At 47.9% G+C, this 26592-nt stretch overlaps 2 protein-coding genes across 4 annotated transcripts in view; both read right to left on the bottom strand.

Moving 5' to 3' along the window:
* LOC121933461 (probable C-mannosyltransferase DPY19L1) overlaps window positions 1-26592 on the bottom strand; it is a 96081-nt gene that overhangs the window by 44566 nt on the left and 24923 nt on the right. The gene's annotated exons all lie outside the window — the stretch shown is intronic.
* On the bottom strand, window positions 431-5405 carry LOC121933463. 2 transcript variants are annotated; one of them, XM_042473236.1, is made up of 2 exons: window positions 5283-5405; window positions 431-2493 (listed from the first exon to the last, which is right to left on the bottom strand). In XM_042473236.1, exon 2 carries the CDS (start codon window positions 1711-1713, stop codon window positions 802-804), a length of 912 nt encoding a protein of 303 aa, XP_042329170.1. In that variant the 5' UTR covers window positions 1714-2493; window positions 5283-5405; the 3' UTR covers window positions 431-801. The 2 variants fall into 2 exon arrangements, with proteins under 2 accessions (XP_042329170.1, XP_042329171.1); XM_042473237.1 differs by lacking the exon at window positions 5283-5405 and adding an exon at window positions 3979-5250.

The following is a 26592-nucleotide window of genomic DNA, read 5'->3' as shown; positions in this document are numbered from 1 at the left end:
CCCCCCCCCCTCCCCACATTCTAAACAGCACATTTAGGCATTGAACATGGCTTTACTTAAGATGGCCTCTTGCATATTTCAGAGGCTTATTGCATAACCAAACTCTTTGGGTTTCACACTGAACATGGGTTCACATGGCTATGCATACTGAACATGTCAAGGTGGTCTCATAAGTGATTTGCCCTTGGGTTCAACTGTACTTCTCAGAAGTGTGTACTTGGTCAAGGGACTGTGGTTTTTCTTCACTGCGCATGAGTTTGTAAAAATCACAGCAACTTACATTGGATGTGCCTCTGAAGCTGGCTCATATCACCATCGCCATCACCATCATCATTGTTAAAACAAAGCAGACCTGTAAAAATGGAATGGAAATCCTCCTCCTCCTCCTCCTGCTCCTGTTCTTCTTCTTCTTCCTCCTCCTCCTCCTCCTGTTCCTTCCTTCCTCCCTCCTCTTCTTCCTCCTCCTTCGTTCCTTCCTCCCTCCTTCTCCTCCATCCTTCCTTCCTTCCTCCCTTCTCCTCCTCCTCCCCACGCGCTTCTGCGAGAGGCTATTGGCCTCTCGCACAAGCGCGCAGGGCCTTTGCCCCCACTTGCCCGCCACCAGCAGAATGGAGTTCGGTCTGATGATACAGAGTTCTTTTCTCATCGACAGTGCCCGATCTCAGAAACTCTGCGGGCCGACGTTAGCGCTGTAAGGATGAGCGTCTTGAAGGTGAGGAATTTGAGGGACGTTTCCCTCAGCGGTTCAAAGGGTTGTATCGTCAGGGCCTTCAGGATCTTGTGTAGGTCCCAAGATGGGAATTAGTGTTTTGTTGGGGGTGCCCTATTGGAGACTCCCTTCAGCAATCTTCTAATGTGAGAGTGGTGTGATATCTGAGCGGCCTGATTGTGCGGTAGTATCGATGTGATCACCGCCACTTGTCTCTTGAGTGTAGCGACTGTGACTTCAATGAAGTCCTTCTTCTTTCGTTTACACCATCTCTTAAAGGCCTTGAATGTGTACTCGTAGATTTTTATGGTCGATGGGCGCCTCGATGCCAAAATGGATTCGATCACTTCAGAAGAGTAGCCGTAGCGAGTTAGCATGCTCCTCTCAATTTCCAGGCGTGAAGCTGAATCCAGGTGGGGTCTGGGTGATGGACCTGTCCCTGAGAGAGTAGGTCTGGTCTGAAGAGGAAAACTCTGGATTGACAGGTTGAGGATCTCTGAGAACCAGGGGCGCCTGAGCCAAGCTGGGGCTATGAGAATGACCTCTGATCTGGTCCTCCAAATCTTGGACAGTAGCCTTGACAGTAGCGGGACTGGCGGGAAGGCATATAGGAGGCCCTCTGGCCAGCGGCAGTTTAGGGCGTTGAAGTTTTCTGCCCCCTGTGTCTTGAACCTTGAGAAGAACCTGGGGGTCTTGACGTTGGAGGGAGAGGCAAATAGATCTAAGACTGGGTGGCCCAATGTCTCTATTACGGATTGGTATACCTTCGGGTGAAGGCTCCATTCTCCCTGGTCTATGTCAGTCCGACTTAGCCAATCGGCCTTGGTGTTTAGCTGTCCCTGTAGGTGTTTGGCCTCTAGGGACAGTAGGTTGGACTCTGCCCATGTCAACAGAGTCTGAGCTTCTTTCATCAGTGACCGTGATGTTGTTCCACCCTGGCAGTTGACGTGTGACTTGGCGGTGATGTTTTCTGTCCGTATGAGGACTGCCTTGTGGAGAACCATCTGTCTGAAGGACCGGAGGGCTAGGTGAATCGCCCGCAGCTCCAGCCAATTGATGCTGTGTGACCGTTCTTCCGGGGTCCATCGTCCCTGGGCCAGGTGAGAGCCGCAGTGTGCCCCCCAGCCTCGAAGGTTGGCGTCCGTCGTGATCTGGACCTTTTCGGTCACCCAAATGGGGTGACCTCTGGAGACTGTCTGGGAGATTCACCACCTGAGTGATAGACGTGCTCTGTTGGGGACTAGTATTTTGAGGTGCCTCTTCAGTGCGATGGCTCGTTGGTGAGGAAGGAGTAGCCACTGGAGGGGCCTGGCGTGTAACCTATGCAAATAAGCATCTTGAAGGTCTAGTGAGGAGAGAAAGTCTTCGGGTTGAAGGCTGTCCAGGATGGTTTTGAGGGTCTCCATCCTGAACTTCTTTTTGCAGACAAAGCGGTTGACTGCTCGCAGGTTCAGGATGGCCCTCCAAGTTCCGTTTTTCAGTGTCCCTCATTTTCCAAAAGCTAAACCATGGAAGACGGTTACGGAACCAGTCCCTTCTTTTCTTCCTTCCTTGGCCCTCCCCCATCCTTTTCACCTTTTCAAAGATGGCTTTGGTGGCAGTCACAGATTGATGTAGTTTCTTCTCTCGCTCAAGAGGCTTGGCTTCGGCTTGTTCCTCTGTTGTCTTTACCTTCAGCCTGCCATGCTGTTGAGAGGGAGGACTGTGGTGAAAATACCATTAAAGATACAACATGAGGACTGAGGACAGGGGAATTTTCCCGTTGAAATTCTAGTCTGGGAAAGCTGTAAAAGGTAGGGAAAGGAAGAACATGAGCCATGAAACCATACAGATATACCTCGGTTTTCAAAGTAGATGTTTTCCTGAGCATTAACAGAGCATTTGAAACCAAAGGAAGAAATAACGCGGAAAGACATGGGACAGGTTCCTATATCCCAAAGTAGAAGAGTTCAACATGTTTTAGCACACGTTGTACAGTATCCAAAATGAACAACATGCCCATGTGAAATTAAAAAACCAGCTCAGATAAGCCTTGCATAAATAAACCCCAACATTTGAAACGTCTAAAGGCCACTTGGAGGCTTCTTCCAAAACGAATCCGGGGATAATTTTTCTTTTGTCACCTTCCACATTTCTTGTGATTTTCCTTTTGATGGTCAAATCTACGGATCTATGCTTCTTAAACATGCTGGGATGGCTGGTGAGGCAGGCTTCTCTGCTTTCCCTTTTTCTGCTTGCTCACTCAGGGATTTTGGAGGCAACTGCTGTTTACCTTGCCTGTTGCAAACAGGACCAGACAGCTAAAATAGGATTAGCTTTGTTGTATGGCACTGTTTACTGCAGACATGCTCCTGCAACATGACACAGAAAATCTGTGTTTCCTTCTCTCCTTCATCATCTTTCCAATCCCAATGCTGCTAAAAACACTTCCAGCTAGACAAGAGGTCAAGAAGGAAAGGGGACACTTGGAGGGTTAAAAGACTTTGCTTCTGGGAGTTGAAGTCCAAAATCTCTTAAAGGGGCAGTTTGGGGTCCACTGACATAAACGAAGTGTTATGGAATCTCATCAAGGAGCCAATGATATTTAGGGTAGGGTTTTGTGGGCTGCAGCAGTACTTGGCGGCTGGCTTGAGCTCCTCTTTTCATTTCCCAGAATGCTCTAGTGTGATCCTCGGTAAGGGGCATTATGGGAAAACAGAGACAGTGGTTAGATGCAGCCCCTTTTTGGATCTGGAGCAGAAAGGGAACGAAGCAGAGGTCTGCCACAGGTGCAACCCAGCATCCTCTACATTTGTTGGATGATAACTTGCACTGCCTCCCGTCTGTGGACGATGGGAGATGTAGTCTGACATAGCCAGAGCCCTCTTTAGGTTTGTAGAATAAGGGCAATGTAAGGGAAGGTAGCAAATCAGGCGGCCCTCTGTTTGACAGCAGGTTTCCTCAGCCCCAGCCAGCATAGGGATGCTGGGTGTTGCAGTCCAACCATATCAGAAGGGTCCATGATTCCTACCCCCCACCCCCCCAAAAGAAAACCCATCTTGCATGTCTCCCCCTTGCAATAAACGTCTACCAACCCTGGAAATACATGCAGTTATTTTAAGTATTAAAATTATTTAATTATAATAAACATAAATATAATTTTAAATAAATATTTATTGTTGTTTTTAAGTATTAAAATTATTTAATGATAATAAATATAAATAAATATAATTATAAGTAATCCATATATTTTACTCTATTCAAATTGTCTTTGAGCTGAGCCAACCAACCCTTTTTGCAAATCCAGGTCAGTTGCCACGTGGCACAGACGCCTCCCTCCTTTCAATGCCCCCCCCGTTGCATTGTGGGACTGAGCCAAAAGCGGTCCCTAGAAATGATGCCCCTAGGTCGGATTTCCCGCGCTCCTGCCCTTCTCTGTGTCCCGCCCCCGGGGTCCCTCTGGGGAGGACATGGGGCGCTCCTTCCTTCTCCCGAGGAGGGGCCAAGGGGCGGGCTCCTGGGGCCCTGGAAGCTGGGCCTCTGGTTCCTCGGAAGCAGGAGAGGGTGTGAGGCGGCGAAGCTTCCCCGGCCAGGGTTCCAGGCGCCCGGCAGGAGTCTCCGCCTTGGCCCGGTGCTCGGGGGCGTCTCCGCCTTGCAGCCCTTGAGGGCCGAGAGCCGGCCAGGGAGAGCCGTGCGGTGGATGGTTTTGGCGAGAGGCTGCTCCGGGGCTGAGCGGAGCCAAGGTCCGGCCCAGTGGCGGGGGGCAGTGGCGGGGGCTTTCCCTTCCCTTCCTGCTGCCGCTGCCGCCGGCCCGTGGCTCCGTCCAGCGCCAGGCCCTCTCAGCCGGCGGCGCTCCCTCCTCCCTGCCTCCCTCTCGGCCCGGGCAGGAGGAGGGGACCGCTCGCCCTTGTTCTCCACCTGGGCGGGAGGCGCCTGGAGCCGGACTCGGGGGCCAAGGCCGGGGGGGGGTGCTCAAGCCCCCCCAAGACTCAAGCCTTGCAAGCCCTTGGTGCCCCTCCAGCCCCAGGCAGCCTCCTCAGCCGCGGCGGGCCCCGAATCTCCTCCCCGGAGGGGGGTCCGCCGCCTTGCCTGTCTTCCTCCTCCGGGGGGCTGCCCTCCCCTCGCTCCCCTGGAGGGGACGGCAGCCAGAGTCTGGGCCACGGGAGGAGGAGGAGAAGGCCCGTCCGTCCTTTGCCGCTTGGCCTGTCCTCCACCAGCGTCCCCCGGAGGCGCCAGGGCACTCGGAGGGGGAGCGGAGGCCTAGCCGGCCGGGGCTCTTCGCAAGCCGGGGCACTTCCGCTGCCCCGGCAGCCGCAGTTCCCCCCCTCGGGGCCCCCTTCCTCCCCCATTCGCTTGGGTTCTTCTGAGGAGGGATCAGACTCGAGGAACGGGTAGACCGCGGAGCCCCGCGCTGTTCCCTCAGGCCCCTCGCTCCCCCGCCGACCGCCCCTGGCCTTTTGCCCCGGCAAGCCTTGGGACCCTGGCCTGCCTGGCTGTCCTCCTCCAGGCAAGGCAAGGCAGCAGCACAGCCGGACGCAAAGGGCCTAGTGGCCAGCAGCCTCCCTCCCGTCGCCTGGCTCTGGGAGCATCGCACCGGCAGTGGCAAGTGGGCTTCCTCCCATCCTTCCGCGTCACAAGGGGGGCGGAGGAGAGGAGGAAGGCAGGCCCTGCACTCCCCGCTTGAGCAGCCCTGGGCCTTAGGCCTGGGGCGGGGAGCGTACTGCCGTTTTTTTTTAACCCTTTTTACATCCGGGTATTTCGCGCTGAGGGCGGGGCTGATGACGCGGAGGGAGAGAGGGAGGAGGGTGACGTCATCCAAAGCCAGGGAAGCCCTCAGGGAGTCCCCCCTTTTTTATTGGGTGACGTAGAACGTGCGTGGCTTGTGCTGCTGGGATTTCCTCTGCTCCTGGAACAGCGCCTTCTTAGAGGCTCCTCTGTCACTGAATGCATTTCCCTCCGGAGGGAGACCCGGAGCCTTGCCTTGAGGGAGGAGGCAGCCCTCTTCCTGGCCAGCATTGGAGGCAGATCTAGACAGCCACGTTCATCCAAACACACAGACATATATATATATATACATACATACCTACATAGCCACGTTCACCCAAACACACACATATATATATACATAGCTAGATAGCCACATTCACCCAAACACACAGACATATATATATATATATATATACATAGCTAGATAGCCACGTTCACCCAAACACACAAACAGACAGGCATATATACACACACACACACACACACACACACATATACATATACATAGCTAGATAGCCACGTTCACCCAAACACACACATACACACACACACACATATATATCTTTATATTCACACCTGAACATTAGGAGGAACTTCCTGACAGTAAGGGCTGTTCGACAGTGGAATGCACTCCTTCCTCGGAGGGTGATAGAGTCTCCTTCCTTGGAGGTCTTTAAACAGAGGCTGGATGGCCATCTGTCAGGGATGCTTTGAATTGGATTTCCTGCATGGCAGGGGGTTGGACTGGATGGCCCTAGTGGTCTCTTCCAACTCTACGATTCTATGATTCTATGAAAACACAGATATATATATGTGTGTGTGTGTATATATATTGACATTCACCCAAACACACACACATATATATACATATGCATATATCTGTATATTCACATGCACAGAAAATCACACGCTCACACACACACACACACACATCTCTTTATACAGTATACATATTCACGCAAAAACACAGATATGTCTCTTTCTGTATATTGACATTCAGGCAAGCACACACACAGACGCATCTATCTATCTATCTATCTATCTATCTATCTATCTATCTACCTCCATATCTCTATTCAGTGGCCCTTTTGCGCTGGAGGGAACTGGGAGGCTCCGCTTTCTCCCTCCTGAATCCCTACGGAAGCAAGGGCCCTTCTGCCCTCATTGGGCCATGTGTCCTTCCCCTCCTTTTTGTTTGAAAGGCACCTCTATGTGCAGATGCTGTCAAATGGGAAAGCTCTTGTGTGCTGTGGGTATTTGGGTCAGCGCAGACTATTGATCTTCCCTTGGCCCCGTTTTCGACCCCAAAAGGCAAGCTAATGCTATCTCTGCATCCTGGATCCCTGTCCTTGCCACCCCAGAATGCCTCAGACGCAAGTAATAGCAATAACAATAACAGGAATGCCAGAAAGGGAAGCCATGGCATGCATTCTCTGCTTTTCCTAGCTACCCCGAATTCCTTCGAGACAATAGCAAAAGCATTCTCTGTGTGTCTGTATTTAATGCCAAATTGGAAAGAGACAGATTGTACCATAAGAAGAAGCCTCTTGCCAAATGCTCCTTTCAGCCTTTCCCTTTTGCTGGAGGCCAGGAGATGAGAGGGAAAGGGAGCAAAGCAGCCAGCCACCTTCTATCTGGATAGATAGCTACCTGAAGCCAGAAACATGCGCATCGAGGGAGGGAAATAATTCCCAGGATTCCCTGCTTGGCTTGCTCTGGCCTCTGACCTGCCCTGAAAGGAGGTTTGCATGTGAGTCACAACAGTCCTTCCAAAAGAAGTGTGTCTGTGTGTGTGTTTCCCAAGAGGAATGGCTTCTCCCTTTTCCTTTCAGAGAAGTGGAGACACAAGGCTCCTCAGAGACCAATCAGCTGAAATAAGCTGCTTCAGAAACCATCCAGTTTGAGACCGCTTTCAAGGCCCAGCCTCAGTGCTAGGGAATCCTGGGAATTGTATTATTATTATTATTATTATTATTATTATTATTATCCCCAGCCTCTCCCTCCTGATGGAGGACGCATGCATGGTATCTCTAGTGACCCCTGAAGGGCAACGGTTGCCCGTGTTTTCCTATGGGCAAGTAGTGTGCCCTCCCTTGTCTCCTCTCTCCTGCCCCCCGGGGTCCCTCTGTGGAGGAAGAGGAGGGAGAGAAGGGGAGGGGACTTGGGGACAGACGGGTGGGATATAAATATCTAAATAAATAAATATGGATACCAATCCAACCCAACTGGTTGTCTATGTAGGTAACACACTTAAAGAACATTGAGGCTGCGTCTGCACTGCAGAAATAATCCTGATTGACATCACTTTAATTGCCATGGCACAATACTATGGAATTCTGGGACGTGTAGTTTTGAGACATTTAGCCTTTACGCTCAGAGAGCTCTGGTCAAAGAGCCACAACAAACTACAGTTGCCAGAATTCCATAGCACTGATCACCACTGTTAAAAGTGGTGTCAAACTGGACTATTACTGCAGTGCGAATGCAGCCTTTACGTGTCTAATGGAGAGGGTACAAGACCTGGAAGCCCCTGACAAGATAGTCTTTAAGATGCTATAACTGTATTCTATTCTTCTTGTTGTCATGTGCCTTCAAGTCCTTTCTGACTTATGGCAACCCCTGAGGTGAAACTATCATGGGCTTTCTTGGCAACATTGATTCAGAGGGGGGTTGCCTTTGCCTTCCTCTGAGGCGGAGAGAAAGGGACTTGTCCAGGTCACCCAGTGGTTGAATCTCCACTACAACAAACCACTACACAACATTGGCTCTATACTAATGCCAGGGCACAGTTTTATAATACTAACTCTAGAGCATTACTCACAGCTTATGAATCCTGAATTTGCTGTCTGACGTGACAGCATCACACTGCCTGATGGGAAAGCCAGCCTTGTCACCTGGCTAGGACTAGGTTTCATGAGACATTTTGTTGTCACTAACTTTCTGCCTACAAAGTCTGGCCATTCGTTGACCTTTCCTAGGTCCCTTTTGTGCCTGCTGTCCAATGAATTGCCCCTTCCCAGAAGAAAGGGAACATGTGTGCTTATCTCTTTGTAGCTACACCAGTTCTCCAGCCCAAGACACTGACACTGCATTCCAGCAAAAGATGTCCTCTGGCATTATTCTGGAAAGAAAGAAAAAGCACATTTTGCCTCCCTGTATTACTAGCGGTTTCAAAATGTTGCCACTCCTTTACAGAGCATGGAAAAGTCCTTTTTTTGGGCCGTAATTCTCAGAAACCCTAAGCCAACATGGTTCCTGCCTGTTATGGCTGGCAGATTCTGAGAGTTGAAGTCCAGAAAAGGAACTTTTCCAAGCTTGTTCCCTTGGTAGCATATACTGGAATCCTTCCTCTCCAGTTATTACGATTGAATTTCTAGTTGCTAACAGACACCTGGTCAATATTTTAGGGACCTTTGCGGATGAGAATAGGCGTGTTATCTGAAATGATACATTTCAGAGGAGCTTTGGAGCAAAGCAAACCAAGACCAGACTCTGTTTTGTGTCGTGGAAAGATCAGAAACCATTTATGCCAAGAATTAGAGAGAGAATAGAAACTCCTAGTTGTGACAATTTCACTGGCTACTGGCCCATTTCCAGCATCATCCCAAATACTTGTTATGAATGATAAAACTCTTTGGGGTCATTCAGATGTCGTGGTTTTTTTTTAGCAGAACAATGCAAATAACCTCACTCATGCATTCTGGGTTTGTGATTCACACCATGGAACCACATCTATGTGCATCTCTTCCATTTCTGTTGCTCACACGTGCCAGCACTCAAATAAACATGGAGTCGACAATGCAAAGGCATTCAAAACGTGTTCAAGGCATGCAGAGTTTAATCCTGGATCTATTAGCATCGCTTATTCACACTGCCCACAATGTGAATCTGTTTTTACAACTCGGGGGGAGGGCAGTATTGATTATCTCAGGTGATGTGGGTTTTGGCAGCCCCACTCCATTTAATTGGGTGCATTCAGGAAGCATGTGAACAATGGAGATTCAAGCCAGAATCATCCTGGATTATTTTCACCATCTGAATCATCCCTAAATCTCCCACATGAGATTGTCCAAGTTCTGAGATCATTAGGGGAAGGCTTTCTTTCAGTACTACCAGCCTCAAAGGCACATTTGATTCCTTAGGGGCTGTGCACACTGGCCATAAAGGCTGGCCTGCGAGTGGAGTTGGGGCATGGCATCCACAGGATGCATGGCTCAACTCCACCTTCAGGGCAGCATGATGCAGTGCGCTGCTCCACACAGCGCATGGCATCACGATGCTCCTCTGACGCTGCATCCACACGACGAAGCGCCAAGGGAGCTTTCTGCAGCAAAGAAGATCCCCCCCCCGCCCCCCGATCTCCCCTCCCTCCCGGAGCACGTGGGTGAGGCACTTGTGGAAATGACGCTTTTGGGAGCAATGCCTCAGAGAAGGTATTCTAAGCAGGCAATGGGGATGTGTTTGCCTCTTTTTGATAACCAAATTTGCATGGGGCCCACTTAATGTGCTTTTAACCCCTAGTTTGTGCTGTGTGTGATAACAGTGCCAACCACTTTAACACATTTTTGGGATGGAAACACATAGGACGACGTGTGATAAAGTCCAAGAGAAGTGAAGCCTCCAAAATGATATAAGATGCCACTCTGAGCTGAAACATAAGCTGAGTTGAGCTTGGGCCCTTTTGCTGGTCTTGAACCCACAGGTTGCGGTTCACAGACCAGCAAAAGGGCCCAAGCTCGACTCAGGCTTGCATCCTTCCGAGGTTCTCTTTCCACCAGGAAGGTCTTTCCTAATAATAATAATAATATATAATAATAATAACATAATAATTCTTATCTGCATCTCTCCAAGGCTCAAGACTCAACATAGACTGAAGACCTGCCAGAAGAGATAGGTTTTTAATACCATTTTAATTCAGACTGCATCCAGTTGTGGAATCGCTCCCTGCAGGTCTGAGGGAGTCTGCTTTTCTTGTCATTTGATATTTGAACCCTGGTTTGTGTCTAGTCACTGGTACAACAGAAAACAAACTCACTCCCCTTTTCATAAAGTCCCTTCAGATACAGTCTCATTCTTCTCTTCTCTAACCAAACGACCCAAATGTCTTGAACATGATGTTGCCACTTTCTTTCTGTCTGTCTGTCTGTCTTGGATCCGTGATTTATAGTGTTAGCTTGGCTGTGAGCTATTGGGAGTTGTATGTGGGCTGTGAAAAGTGGAATAGAAATAGAATCATAGAAATAGAATCCATAGAGTTGGAAGAGACCACTAGGGCCCATCCAGTCCTGCCATGCAGGAAATCCAAATCAAAGCATCCCCTGACAGATGTCCATCCAGCCTCTGCTTAAAGACGCTCCAAGGAAGGAGATCTATCACCCTCCGAGGGAGTGCATTCCACTGTCGAACAGCCCTAACTGTCAGGAAGTTCCTCCTAATGTTCAGGTGGAATCTCTTTTCCTGTAGCTTGCCATCCATGTTCCAGGTCCTGTTCTCTGAGAGCAGCAGAAAACAAGCTTGCTCCCACCTCAAATGACATCCTTTAAATATTTAAACAGGGCTATCATATCACCTCTTAACCTTCTTTTCTCCAGGCTAAACATCCCCAGCTCCCTAAGTCGTTCCTCATAGGGCATGGTTTCCAGACCCTTCACCATTTTTTGTCGCCCTCCTTTGGACACGCTCCAGTTTCTCAATGTCCTTTCTGAATTGTTGAAGAAATAAATAGTGACATTCATAGAGGAATCCTATCTGTTATATCCAATTAGATTAGGCCCATTCAATCCTTTATTGAATGATGAGTCAACATATACAAATCCAATTGATTCACCTCTGGTTTCGAACAATGGGTGCCATTTGTCTGTCTGTCTATCTAGAACAGTGCAGGAGTGTCCCATGACTTCTCAAAAGGTGAAACTGCCCTCCTTGGAGGAAGACAGTCATGTTGATGGAGTTGCTCTTCTTTGCAATTTGATGTGTCTGGGAAGCTGGGATAGCCGAGGGCACAAAGTAACTTCATCCACACTTTTCCACCTCTGGTTTAAAGTCACCATCCATTTCTCCCTGCTTTCCCGGGCTCAGACCATCGCAGCCAACAGTTTCTCGCCTCTTGCTCTGGACACAACCTAAATCAACATCAACTGGCAAGGAGAGGAAGGAGAAGAGGATCTGTACAAACAAAACACACAACCAGAGACACTCTAGAGACAGAAAGAGGCTGCGAAGAGGAATGAATGTGCTAAGTCCTAACCAGACCCAGATGTAATGATCCAGTGGTTCCACATGGATTAAAAATTTACACACTCTCTCTTTCTGGTGTACATTGCCAAAATGTGCGTCATGCAAAAATGATGTTCGTGGAATTTCTAAAGTTGACACCTTGAAGAAGAGAATACTGGACCAGATAAGTCTGTGCTCCCATCTGGTTTCAAGACTCTTCTTAGTTTTTAGCAGCTCTGTCATTGGAATCCCCACCACTTCCTTCTTTTGCTATCACAGAATCATAGGGTGAAGAGACCACAAGGGCCATCCGTCCAACCCCCTTCTGCCATGAAGGAACTCCCACATCAAAGCACACACACCCACACGATGGCCATGCAGCCTCTGTTTAAGACCTCCAAGGACAGAATCCACTACTCTCCCAGGGAATGCATTCCCTGTCCCAACCGCCCCTTACTGTCAGGAGGTTCCTCCTAATGTTGAGATGGATTCTCTTTTCCTGGAGCTTGCATCCATCCTCCAGGTCCTAGTCTCTGGAAACAACAGAAAACAAGCTTGCTCCATCTTCCAGCATCCTATCCCTTCAAATATTTAAAGAGGGCTATCACATCACCTCTTTAAGCATCTCTTCTCCAGTTCCCTAAGTCTTCCTTTCCTCATAGAACATGGTTCCAGACCTTTCACCATTTTAGTCAACGTCCTTTGACATGAGTTGGACTTGTCAGTATCCTTTTTGAATTGTGATGCCCAAACTGGACACAGTATTATTCTAGGTGAGGCCTGACAAGAGCAGAAATAGAGTGGCTCTATTATTTCCTGATCTAGAAGACACTATACTCCATGATGCAGCCTAGAATCACATAGGCCTTTTTGGCTGCTGCATCACACTGTGGACTCCATGTTTAACTTGTGGTCTACTAGGATTCCTAGATCCTTCAAAGGTACTCCTCTCTTCCTCTCTCCTCTCCAAACATATGAGAAACAGATGATAGGACTCTAACCACTCGGTGAAACCACCTCGACCATGAAGCCCCCATACGTCGGGCCAAATGCCCCCGATCTCCATTGATTCATCTCATTTCTTTCACTTCTATCCGCCTTTCTCCCGGAGGGGCCCAGGGCGGCTCACAGATACAACCCTTACATTATTATACATTCAAGCAGCAATAAATGTCTTTTAAAAACCATGTAAAATATACACCATTGCATGTCCTCACTGCCAGGGAGGACACCAGGCAGGCGTAAGTTGACCCTTCGCTGCAGCAAGAAACGGCTTGGTTACTATTACTATTATTATTATTATGGCAATTGAGGGGGAGAAGGTGTCTTTGGAGCAGGACTCTGGGGCAAGATCCTTTCTTGGGTCAGGTTGAACAGATGGGATCCTCATAGCCTAGCTGGCAAGCGTACCACAGGTCTGAGTAAGTGAATTATTCATGCCATTTAAGTGGTACAAAACACACTGCAGAAGGAATCCAGTTGCAGACCGCTTTCTCTGCCCTGGCTCAGTGCTAGGGAATCCTGGGAACTGTAGTTTATTGTGGCGCCAATGCTCTCGACAGAAAAGGCTAAATGTTTCACAAAGCTACAGTTCCCAGACGTCCCTAGCATTGAGCCAGGGCAGTTAAAGTGATGTCAATCGGGATTATTTCTGCAGTGGCAGACGCAGCCTCAATGTTCTTTAAGTCTGTTACCTAGATAGACAACCAGTTGGGTTGGATTGGTATCCATATAGATGGATGGACAGAGGGACAAACAGATAGAAAGCTGTTCCAGAACCGGGTGTAGTCCCAGGTCTGTCCTGAACACGCAGAGCAGCCTTCTAGCCCTGTCGTTTATGGCCAAGCCTCCCCTAACGGCCAGTGCTGGAATTGGGCCCATGGACCATTAAACTGTGGTTGCCAGTGGTCTGATGATCCCCATGGGGCCCTTGCCCTGGGTGCAGTTTCTCTCCTCCCCCCCAGGAAAGGAGGGAGAAAGTGGGTCCCAAAGAGTTAGATGGTGCAGTAGGAAGCAATCCATCAAGCAAAGTCCACCAGCCCCAGCATCTTTACACACACACACACACACAACACACACAGAGTTGTGCTATGGACGTGGATGCGGCCTCGATCAGGAGGGAGAGGCTGGGAATGAATAAAATAATAAATAATAATAATAATAATACAATTCTTCCTCCCCCTCGTCTTCCTCCTCTTTTCCTTCCTTCCCCCCCTCCTCCTCCTCCTCCCACGCACTTCCGCAAGAGGCCAATGGCCCACACGCGCAAGCATGCGGAGCCTATGCCTCCACTTGCCCGCCGCCAAAGGCCCCGGGCACTTGCGCGAGAGGCCAATGGCATCAGCACGCTTGCGCAACAGGCCAAAGGCCCCGCGGGGCCTTTGGAGGCAGGCAAGGCGGCAGCAATCGGCAGCAGGACCGAGCTGGGGCTGGTCCCAACAGCTCAGCAGGCAGCATGTGGCCCGTGGGCCGTAGGTTGCCGACCCCTACAGTGGACCCTTCATATTTGCTTGGGGTTAGGGGCCCAAGACCCCATAAAAGTGAAAAAACTCAAATTAAAAAACCCACTATTTTTTTCAACCTGATTGAACACTTTTCTAGGGAGTTTATCAGACTCAAGTTTGGACCGTGCAATTGCGCTAAGGAAGTGTAAAAAAAACGTTGCGAAACGACTGTTTTGCATGATGTCTTAAACATTGCTTGCTTTTCCGTCATCTCCCCCGTAACGTTATGTTAGCGCTACAATTGCGCGAAAGTGCGATTTGCGTGATGCGGAAACCATGCATAGCGGAAACTGTACTACACACCATCGCCTTCCGTTTCTGTCGAGCATTTCACATCAAAATCCTTGTGCATGCCCTTTGGAGGCTTTCGTGGCATCATGACCTTTGTGCTTCCGGGGGAGGCCCCCCCCCATCTTTAGGGTCCTATTTAGCGGAGGGGAGGGGGAGAAGGAACGAGCCAAAGGAAAAAGGGGAATCTGGATGCAAAGGGTGACAGAAGGCAAAAGGAGAAATCAGGGTGGCTTTTGGTGGGGAGAGGCGTGGGAGAAAGTGATGGGAGGAGGAGGAGGAGGAGGAGGAAGGAGCGTGGGAAGAAGGGAGCCACGGAAGGCCATCCTATAATGGAGGGCAGAGGAGGAGGGAGAGGACCCCAGTGCAGCTCAGAGGGAGGTGAGGGTCGGAAGAAGGAAGAGGAGGAGGAGGATTGCCCAGGGAAACAGGCTGTGGAGAGAAGCTGGGGATGTAGGGAAATGGATGCAGCAGGAGCAGCCTCTTTGACAATTTATGCACATGATTTTTGGGGGTGCTTGCTTTCTTCTTGCTCCTGGAATTAAGTGCCATTATTGTTGTTGTTGTTATTGTTGTTTGTGTTATATGCGGGGGCTACAGTCAGAATGCCTGCGCTGCATTTCCATTTTATTCCAACTGATTCCATGGGTCAGTTGGAACTGACAGGTCACTCTGTCTCAGCCTCGCTGGGAAGGCAATGGCAAAGTGTAAGCAGGAGGAAAGGGGGCAGTTCAGGTCAGGTCAAGGGCAGGGCATGAACAGAGCTCCCATCCGGCACTTTCCTTCCCTTTTTAAATAAACTATTTTTGGCAAAATGGCGCATGTTTTGTTGTGTTTGTTCCTGAGGAATGTAATATATATATGGAGATATATATATATATATATATATGCCCTTTGCAACAGTATCCCTTTGCGGAAGTCAGCTAATGAAAGGGAAAGGAACAATGAAAGGGCACTTTTTTTCCTGGAGAATCCATGCTAAATTCGAGTGTTGTTTTGTGTTGTCAATTAGGCAATTGGCAAAACGATACGGCTTTTGCAAGGAATGCAGGGATAGCTCTGAAGTGCTTTGAAAGTCATAAAAGATGCGCAATGCATCCTTTTCTGGCATTTACAAGGTGACGAATTTTTATTATTATTATTATTATTATTATTATATTATTACATGTGCAAGAGGCATTCTGGGGTGGCAAGGAGTGGGGGATTACAGGATGCTTAACTTGCATTTTGGGGTTGCAAAATGGGGCCAAGGGCAGATCATAAGAGGTGTGTTTGACAAAAATGCAGCAGGCTTTGGGGCATTTTGTGCCTGGCTTCCTTAAGACAAAAGGAGGGGGGAAGGGTTTAGGGTTAGAAGAGCGGGACTGGATGGCCCTTTGGGGTCCCTCCATTTCTAGGGTCCTATTTATTCCCCTTCAGAGAAGAAGAAGGGGCTGGACTGGATGGACCCTTTGGGGTCTCTTCCATCTCTGCGATCCTATGTATTCCCTTCAGGACAGAAGAAGGGGAAGGACTGGATGACCCGGGGGGTACCTTGCATAGATTAGATTAGATGTACCTATAGGGACAGACCCCACTCTCCTCACATTACATACATACATAAAACAATAAACAAATACATAAACACACACACCAACACATATATACACATCCACATAATATATATACTATATATCAATATAATTCACACACACCACAACCTCTATAAAATACAGGCAGACAAGACTGATATACACCATATATGCCAGAGACACATACCAATAATATCCGGCATATTCACAGTATCCACAACAGCTGGATAACACACACCGCGTCTTATATTCACATTTATCCTCTGGGACACAAGAAGGGGGTGGACTGGATGCTCCTTAGGGTCCCCCTTGATTTCTCGTATCCTATTTCACACATCAAGGCAAAACACACACACAAAAACACATATAATCTCTGCACATATTTACGCAGAACACACATTTATACACACACACACACACCAAAGGGAGTGCAAGGAATGGGCTGGACGGATGACCCTTAGGGTCCCTTAAATTTCTAGCCCTAGGTGTACTGCAGGGCAGAGAATGGGGCTGGAATGGATGCCCTTAGGGATCCCTTACAATTTCTAGCCTCCTAGGTGTACTTGCAGGGCAGAGGAATGGGGCTGGACATGATGGCCCTTAGGGGCCCCTTAAATTTCTAGCCTTCTAGGTGTTCACGGCAGGGCAGAGGAATGGGCTGGAAAGGATGGACCCTTAGGGGCCCCTTAAACTTCTAGCCTACTAGGTGTTCTTGCAGGGCAGAGGCAATGGGGCTGGACGGATGACCCTTAGGGGCCCCTAACATTTTCTAGCCTACTAATTTCTGAGCAGGGCAGAGGATGGGGCTGGAAGGGATGGCCCTTAGGGGCCCTTACATTTCTAGCCTCCAGGTGTTCACCGCAGGGCAGAGGAATGGGGCTGGAATGGATGGCCTCTTAGGGGCCCCTTACATTTCTAGCCTCCTAGGGTTCACGCAGGGCAGAGGAATGGGGCTGGAATGGAGGCCCTTAGGGGCCCCTACATTGCTGCCTCCGGAGGGTTCTTCGCAGGGCAGAGGAATGGGGCGGAATGGATGGGCCCTAGGGGCTCCTAAATTGGCCCTCGAGGTGTTCTTGCAGGGCAGAGGTATGGGCTGGAATGGATGACCCTTACGGGCCCTTTAAACTTCTAGCCTACTAGGTGTTCTTGCAGGGCAGAGGACTGGGGCTGGAATGGATGGCCCTTAGGGGCCCCTACATTTCCTAGCCTCCAGGTGTCACGCAGGGCAGAGCAACCCCCCTCCCCACCTCCCCCGGGGTTGTCGTGAAAAAGGAAGGCCACTAGAAGGGAATGGGGTGAAAAAAGCAGCCCTGCATCATGGAAAATTTTGCAATCAGTAACTTTTGCGTTGCATTGCGCTGCTGCCTACCACACCAAACCATTTGCGCAAACACATTCGCAAGGATAACAGGGAGACAAAGGCCTGACTTCCCGTTTTTCCCGTAGTGCCCCAAAAGGGTAGGAATGACGCTAAAACATGTGTATGTTAACACATCAAACGTGTCTACTGCCAAAATGATAGGCCACTTAGTGACCTCCGAGTTCACTCTTAGAAGAATGATGGTTCATTGGTTCCAATAGCTAATATTCTGAGAGGCAGAAAGACATATTTTTCTTATTTCACTTCTTTCCAACAACAACATAAACCTGTCACAGGTCCTCCTTCAGCTTTCCTAGTACTTGGCGTGTTGTGATGATTTTTTAAAAATATAATAAATAAATACATAATATAATAAATAAGAATAATATAATCAAACACATTAGTAACTAATGTGTCATGAATTCAAAGATATATAGCCATGCTAGTCTGCAGAACAGTACCCAGAGAGATTCGGTGGATCTTTGAGATCAACCAAAGAAACTGGCAGCATGGGCTTTTGTGGACTTCAGTCTACTTCTTCTCCACCGATATGCATCTGAGGAAGTAGACTATGAAAGTTCATGCTGCCAATTCATTTCTTTCTTCAGTTGGTCTCAAAGGTGCTACAAGATCTATGTATTAAATGTACCACGAAATTGTATGAAGTATGATGCCTTCATAAACCAAAGTATTGCTTAAAATAAAATGTTTTAATAATAATAGTTCCTTAGACTCTAGAGAAGAACTGAAAGAAATTAAGTGCATACAGTAGGCCCTTGGCATCCACTGGGTTTTGTCCAGGACTCCCCATACGACCGTCCCATGATGTACAATAGCACAGTAAAATGGTTCCTTTATACAGAATGGCAAACATCAAGGTTTGCTCTTTGGATCTTTGTTTAAAGGCATCTTTTCAAGCCATGGATGCAGAATGCGTGGACAGGGAGGGCTGGCTGCATTTCTTGTGGTTTGTGCCTTCAGTGCCATCTGTTGGTGTTATTTTCACATACATCCAATAAATGTTACTGGGCAGCAATATTTGCCACTTTTGTACTGTGTGAAAGAGAGACATTGGTGTTAACTTTACCTACACAAATAGAAAAGCCTGTCAGCTGATTAAAGGTATTTGGTTTAACCACCTAGATTTTAATGACAGCACGTAAAACATCTGTACAATGCAATTGTGTCACTGGAGCAAAATCTTCCACAAAGGCCTAGTATAGTCTTGTCTCAACATTTGTTGTTGTGTGACAATTTAATGGATCTCAGAATGGTGCGAGTGGTGTGTGTGGTGTGTATGGGCAGCCTGGCCTCCCCCTTCGACTAGCCCCTTCCCCACGAGAATGATCTAGAAAATTGGACCCCCAAGAGTCCTATGTAGCTGAGCCTCCTCAGGAATTGTGCTATGATGAATAAAGCACGAAGCGGCTGAAGGCACACAACAACAACAACAGCAGCAGCATGGATAGGTCCCCAAGTGCCTCCAGGGCATCAGCTAGCAAGCATATAGGAAACATGTGTTGGGCAAATGTAATTGGGCAAAACATTTCATTTGATGGCGAACTGAAAAAGAAGAGGAAACGTGGAGGGAATAGATCTAGACCATTAATGTCATGTAATGAATTAAAGGGAGGAAGCCATGAAACTGTGGAGGACAATGGTCAAAAGAGGCCAAGCCTAAGGTGAAAGAGAACCAATGCACCCCACTCTCTTCTCTCTCTCTCTCAGCTCTCCTCAGCAGAGAAAGAGACGAGAGGAAGGAAGGGAGCGTCTCTTGAGGAAACAAGGGGGAGGGGGGGAGGAAGGCAGGAGGCCAGGGGCGCATGCGCGCGAGGGCGAGGAACAAGGGACGAAGGGGCGAGCCAGGGCGCAATGCGCGCGTAGGCAGCCCGAGACGGGACCGTGAAACCACTCTGTTAACGCGTCTCTCGGCGCTCGCCTCGCGCAGCATGCGCCCTGGCCCTCCTCCTCCGCCACCCTCGCAGCTGCTAGTTTAAACGGTCGTCGGCCTGGCGTCCGCGCCGCCCCTCCAAGCGCATATAGAACCGCTACCACCACCACCGGCTTCCTTGTGTGCCAGTTTGCTCTCAGTGCGAGAGTGAGGGAGGGCAGTCCTTTTGCCGCCAATTTTTCCTCTGAGTGTGTTTTTGTGCATACGGTGAGGAAAAGGGCTGTCCCTAGAAGGGGCCGGGGCCGAGGAAGAAGAGTAAACCCTCCGTCCGCCCCTCCGCCTCCCGGTCTGCCGCGCCTCCCGAGGAGAAGACCAGGGAACAGGGGCACCCCAGCAGCAGCAAGCAGCAGGCAGCACAGCCAGGCAGACCCTAACGCTGGGGCCGCACAGGGGCTGCAGCAAGCCCCGGAAATGAGCGCTTGGAGGGGCCAGGTGCAGCAGGAGAGGGGCAGCAGCGGAGGAGGAGGAGGAGGAGGGTTCACGCGGAGAGGGCCCAGGGGCGACGCAGAGCCGGAATGGAAGCCGAGTCCTCTTGGCGTCGCGATCTGTGCCAGGAGTGGGCTTGCGCGGTAGGAGGCAAGCGCCGTGAAGTGGAAGACAATGAACTGCGGATAGGAAGCCTTTCCTAGGGCTCCTTAATGGATGCCCTCGACGCTGAACAGCTGGCCAGCAGTGACGTCACGCAGGATGAACGTCACAGCCCCGCCCCCCTCCGTTGGGATCTTGTTACATGTAACAGTAAAAGAACAAAGCACATAGAAACAATACACTTGTCTATAGGTCACACACCTGAACTAAATGCTTAATGTAGACTTCGTAGCACTACTACATAAGCCGCAATTTACTTACAAAGGGCTTGTCTTGTATGCCTCGCCAGTGGATTAAACAACCATACACTTGACACATTTCTTCCTAATCTGTACATTAGACACGTTTTGTATCCACACACTCTCCCTCCCATTGACCGCCTCCTCCCACCATTTAACAACACAGAAGCAAAATCCCGTAGTAATGGGAAATTTTTGTTCTGGTGCTTAATGGTTATTTCCTAAATCAAAATCTCGTCCCATATATATATATATAAGAGCAAAAAATACAACACACACAGCACACCCCACTGTAACATAAACGCTAATAGTTTTCTGAGAAAAACAACTTGGATGTAAAGCCTGAGGAGAGGGAGGGTGTGTGTGTGTGTTTTTGGGTGTGTATAGAATAAACTAGAGCGAAATTGAAAAAAATTACGCCTTCACCGTACAATCCCGTAATGCGCAACCAAAGCGTTCAAGTCACAACAGCATCCTACACGCCAAAACCTAAATGCGTTCACAAAAACATGCCTAAGGCAAACAACCTAAATGCGTTTTCAAATCACAATATTTATATATTTATTTACAGTATTTAAACTTCATCCCTAAAGGCTCAGAAGCGGCTGACAATGATTATTTTCGTTCTTTTTAAAATGAGCTTACCAGTCCTAAAAAGACACGACCCAAAGGAGAGGGATGGCGGTGGGGAAGAAAGAAGGGGTCAGTTCTGGGCAGCTCTCCTCTCCGCTGAGGGCCTGGACCAAGGCAAAACGGACTGGAGGAGGCCTCTGCTGCTTCGTATAATCCTAATGGGGGCAACCTAAATACAGTCAAATAACTATATCCGCAGCAAAACCTAAATGCGTTTCAGATTACAATATCCTAATGCACACAGCAAAGATTGGGTTAAAATGTGACGTCATTAAAAAACATGGATGAAAGAGTTTAAAAATTTTCAATTATTTTCTTTTAAACAAATTAAAAGTTTGAAAGTTTGAAATGTTAATTTAAAGAAAATAATAATAATTCTGGAAGTCTGGGGGCCACTCTTTTCTCCCTCGCTTGAGGCTTCCCTCCTAAACTCCGCACCCACGCATCCCTTAAAGCAATTCATTGTAAGGAAGCAGAGGAATGCCACATCAGCCGGTTTTCCTGCTGCCAAAATGTAGCTGTTTGAGGAGCAGATGGTGTCACACACACACCTCCCTTTAGCTGTTGCCTGGTCCAACACACAACACACACACACACACACACAGTGACAGCACTCTGGATGGTGCATGAGCTTTTGGAGACTTGAAACACTTTCCTCAGGTGCATTCATTCAATGAAGTGGTGATGTTTATGCGCATCTTCGGAGGAAGTAGGTTTGGTCGCGAAAGCTCATGCTAGCATCCTTCTTTTTCAGTCAGCCTCAAAGGGATCCCTTTGCATTCTGATTTTCCCAGACATAGCACAGCTATGTCTTTGAATTCTAAAACGCCATGATGTTACAAATGGGAAGGGGCTGGATTTCTTGGGGTTAAAAAGGAATCTGGTAAAGTTGATACAAGGCACTTCTGTGAACTCAGCAGAAGGTGTCATCGTCAGAAGCCAATGGGGCAGAATCCAGAGTCTGGAAGGATGGTAAAAAGGCCTCTGTTAGCCATTTCCCAGAATGGTGTGACATAGCAAGGGAGTGGGGTTTGATTTTTAATCCTGAAGTTGCTGTTTGTGTAACATTAGAAGCCAGGGGTCTGGACATAGAAAATGATATGTAAGTACTTTAGTTCACACCCTAATATCGTTGAGCAGGCACTCGAGAAGTTGTTGCTGGCGTTACTGTTTTGCCCATGGCAAACCTCTGGATGAGCCATCGCCAAGACTCCCTTTCCGCCACTGTTCTGCTTAGGGTCCCTTCAAACCCATGCACTGACCCTCCTTAATTGAGTCCCATCCATCTATCATGTGGTCCTTCCTCTCTTTCTTGCTGCTTCCCTCCACATTTCCCATCATTATGTGTGTGTCCAGTGAGTCCTCCCTTTGTCATGATGTGCCCAGTACAAACAGCCGGTTTTGTCAACTGACGTCCAGGGAGCTCTCCAGCTTGAATCTGCTCAAGGACCCATTTTGTTTGTCTGTTGAGCTGTCCATGGAACTCAGTGCTGTTCCCTAGCAACCACATCTCAAATGAATAGATTTTTCTTCCTATATTCTTTTTAACTGTCCACTTCTCGCATCCAGGCCTAAAAAATCATAGAGTTGGCAGAGACATGGTAACAAGGAATACAGTGGCTTGTAGGAATCTGACTTTGGCTTAGCTGTATTCTTTGCATTTTAGAATCTTTTCCTAGTTCTTTCATAGCCCGCTCTCCATTCTTAGCAGGTTATAGACCGCTCATTTGGGGCGTCTGCACCCCCGCCCATTTCCCCCGGTGTAGCGGGGCCTCAGCGTGCAGAAGCGGCAGCCGCTGAGGCCGGCCGACCGCCGCTTTTGTCAGGCGGCGGGAGCAGCAAACGCCGCTTCCCGCAGCCTGAAAAGGGGTGGTCCCTGGGCTTCAAGCCCCAAGGACACCCGTGGCGGTGGGGAGAAGGAGAAGGGCCGCGTTGGCCGCCTTGTCCCATTGCTTCGCTGGGCGCAGCTGTCTGAAGGCTGCGCCAGCGAGCAAAGCGCCGCCGCAAACCAGGAAGGAGCTCCAAAACGGACTCCCTTCCTGGTCCGTGGAAAGGGCGCCTAGCACCCCTGGCGGCAGACCGAACGGAAATCACATCCGCGCCGCTCGCCCCCTGTTAGAAGGCGGCGCGGAGCGTGATGTCGTCATGGTGGCTCCCTTGTGGAAGGAGCCACCATGTTGTAACGGACGATTCCCGTACTAGGTTAGGGGGGTGCGGAAGCACTGCACCTTCTAAACCCTAGTAACGACTGAGGCGTATTTAATGGGCAGTTTGGTAACCCGCCCATATATTCTGATTCATGGCTGCAGCCCACCGTTCCGTCAATGTTTGATCAATTAGGAGAACGCTAATACTCTGTTTCCTTCCTCGGTGGTCTCTAGGTTTGAATGTTGGTGTAGATCGCCCATGGTCATTATTTTTTGTTTTCTTAGGTTCAACAGTAAGCCGGCATTGGCACTTTCTTCTTGATCTTTTTCAGTAGTTTGTTCTAGGTCGGTGAGGTTTTCAGCTAGTAAATTATGGTGTCAAGCTGTGTAGATTAGATGGTTGAATATTGTTCAGAATTCCAAAAATGAATTGAACCATGTATGGGTGATAAAATGTTTGAATGTCCAGGCTGGGATCAGGGACAAAGAGGCAACTAATAGTTTATTTGCAACATATGCTGGATAACAGGATACATGAATGATTTCTAAAGAAAATTGTCCTGTGCTTTAATAGAGTACAGCTAAGCCTTTATTGTGTAGATCAAGATCCCAACTTTGGTCTTCCAGATTTTGGGCTCCCAGAAGCCCCAGCCCCAGCTGGCCCACTGTCAAGATTCTGGGAGCTGAATCCAAAAAACCTGTAGGACCAATGTGTGGGACCACTGTGTAGATCACAAAAAAAATGAGGGCTCACTCTTAAAGAAATGGGTTGTGCCACAACATTCAGTTGTCCTGATGAATAACATGTACTAGGACAAGAGGCTACTATGAAGGACAGAAACGCGAGAAACAGAATGGTTTTTAAAGTTTGGCATGGGGACAGTTCCAGGCAACCTTTATGTTATTACCTTATCTGTTTAACTTGTAATGCTGAACATAGCATACATAAAGCAAGATTGGACTCTAGGAAGGAGGACAGGAAATTTGGAGTAAGAACATCACAATTAGGATATCAGATTGACACCATCATCCTTTGTATACACTAGCGAAAATGAAAAGAGCTGAATGGTTACCAAAGAAAGTACAGTGTCCGGCCTTCTATACAACAGATTTTTTATATACGGATTCAGGCATAGTGTGAAAATGTTCAAAAAAGTATAAATTTTCAAATATCAACTGATTTGTTCCATTTTTAAAAGTAAAACAAAAAACACCAGTTGAGTATGTCATGAATTTAATGGACTTGAGCAGCCACGGATGTTGGAACCAAACCCCAGCATATTAACAAGGGTCCTTTATAAAGGAAGAACCCTGAGCAGGTTTTACAGTTGAACATTAAGAAACAAAAATATGACACCCGAGATTTGCAAACTAAGCAATCTTGGAGACGCTGAAATAGTTTCAAGATTTTTCCAGACGTGGCTCAGTCATTAATCAAAGACATTAAGCAGATACTGCAGTCAATAAATCAAAAGGAGAGTAGGACCTGAAAGTGCAGCTAGGAGGAACTAGAGAAAGTGAGGTTGTCCATGTCACGGAATTTCCCATGTCTATGGATGGTTGTGAAGCTAGAGCGACGAAAACGGATAGGAAGAAAAATCCCCTCAACATTGGACTGCGAAAAAGATAAATGATTTCTAGAACATTAAGATGAACTCTTCTTAGAGACCAAGAGGAAAACTCTCGTACTTTGGCATAGCAGGATAGGAAAGACATGTTCAGGAGTAAAGGCAATATGCCTTGGTAAGGTAGAGGCAGTAGAAAAGAGGAAGACTACTTCCAGGTGGATAGACTGCAACCATGGAAGCCAATGCTCTAATCGGCAAGACCTGAGCGGGCTGTTAATGACTTGGAGGCCTTTTGTTCTGATTCTCCACAAGTTGGCAGTCAACAACAACAGCGATTGCAAATTTCCAACATATTTTAAACTGGACCTTTGGTTAAAAGAGGATTAAGTGGAAAAGGTTTTAATAGTTATCTTTTTTTTTAATTTAAAAACAGGCATTCTGCAGGCTATAGGAATCCAAGAGCCGAATAGTAAGAGCGGGCTTAAGCTTGTAACGGGTGAGATGATACATATGTTTAAAATTCTGTTCTTTAACAGGGTAGCCCTACACATGTGACCCAGAATAAATATTATTCATTGGGACTAAGAGGTGAAAGAGACTGCCCCAAAGGGCTGATTTGGGGGCGCCCTGGGGCCCCTTGACCCCGCACTGACAACCCATGCTTCTGCCGCCAATCTGCCTGGCCCCAAACCAGCCGAAATGGAGTGGAAAAGATTCGTCATGTTGGGCTGGAAAAAAGCATCAAGCAACTCCAGGGAACGTTCAATGCAATGTCAAACAACTTGTGCCCCCAAGCCCGCATGGTCTGGGGTTCTGGCCCTTACTCCAGATTGTGCACATACAAATGCAACACTAAGTCTTAATATAAGGTGCTTTTGATTGCACACAAATGATGTGGGACGACTTTGGTGCAGATGGTTTAAGTATACAGTAATGATGTGAGGGTCTAGAAACAGCTGTAAAACGTATTAATACTGTGTGGTGAGTTCCATAAGTAAAATTTCACATTTAACTTTATATTATGAAAACTGTTTAAAAGCAGGCCATGAGAAGGAGATGGCTTACTTTTTGAATGCTTATCTGTACACATCAAATAAATTCTGTATGTTTAATATAATTACTCCTTTGTAGAATTTAAGTAGTGCATTTGTGTAAGGAATGCCTTGGTGTAAGGAGGGTTGAACAGCTACTGCTTCACTCAACATTTTTAGACACATGGAGACCAATGCCTGAGATCCCCCCCTTCCCCCAGTTTGGATGGCCAAGAGCATTATACAGGCAGTAACATTTAAAATAAGGCACATGTGGAATTATGCCCCTTGACGTTTTTGCATGGGTGATTCTAGCTCTTTTGGTTTCTGCCACATAGCAGAGGTTTGCATTAATAGTGTACAGGAGGAGAGAATGTTTGTGACCTTCCTAGATACTTTTGGGGCGGCAATCTCACCATTGCCTATACTGGCTCGGAGCTGTTTGGAGGCACGGTTCAACCGGTCTGGGGCCATCATGGGTCTACAAGCGTGAGTCGTCTTTGAAAATGCTCCCCAAATCCAGTTTCTTGGGTCCAGCAAAGTAGATTATTGTAGCCAAACAACAATAATATTAATGTATCATATTTCCACCTGATGGAAGTAACAGTTGGTTTATTTTTTATTAATTTATTATGGGATGTATAGCCATCAGTGTTTGCAGACATTTTTTAATATTAGCATTCCACAGTGCAGTGTAGAACATGGGGTGCTAAACTGAACAATGAAAAGCACTGATTAGATACAGCTTTTCTTAGAACACCCGCAGGCTTCTGTTGAGGAGCAGTATGTGAATAGGTTAACTTGGTATCTCTTTCAATTGTACGCTCACTCTGGCGTGTGTAGTTTTGTATATCTAAATGCATAGAATATAGGAGAGTCCTTCCCTATAAAGTACAAGTATTGGTTTCTAGGCTAATCTGTTTTTTAATGGATCCTTGAGAAGTTGAACATGGGTATTTTTTAAAAGCTGTTGGAAAACGAATTGAGGTTTGGTCGATCTTTTATTTTTGAAACAGCTGCCTGTTTGCAGGTAATCACGCT

This window comes from Sceloporus undulatus, chromosome 6, assembly GCF_019175285.1.
Source record: "Sceloporus undulatus isolate JIND9_A2432 ecotype Alabama chromosome 6, SceUnd_v1.1, whole genome shotgun sequence".
NCBI classification, from domain to species: Eukaryota; Metazoa; Chordata; class Lepidosauria; order Squamata; family Phrynosomatidae; genus Sceloporus; species Sceloporus undulatus.
This window is presented reverse-complemented; position numbering and strand designations above follow the sequence as displayed.

Coding starts and splice junctions, on each gene's coding strand:
- LOC121933463 (XM_042473236.1), bottom strand. CDS start 1,713: ATGGTTCTCCACAAGGCAGTCCTCATACGGACAGAAAACATCACCGCC.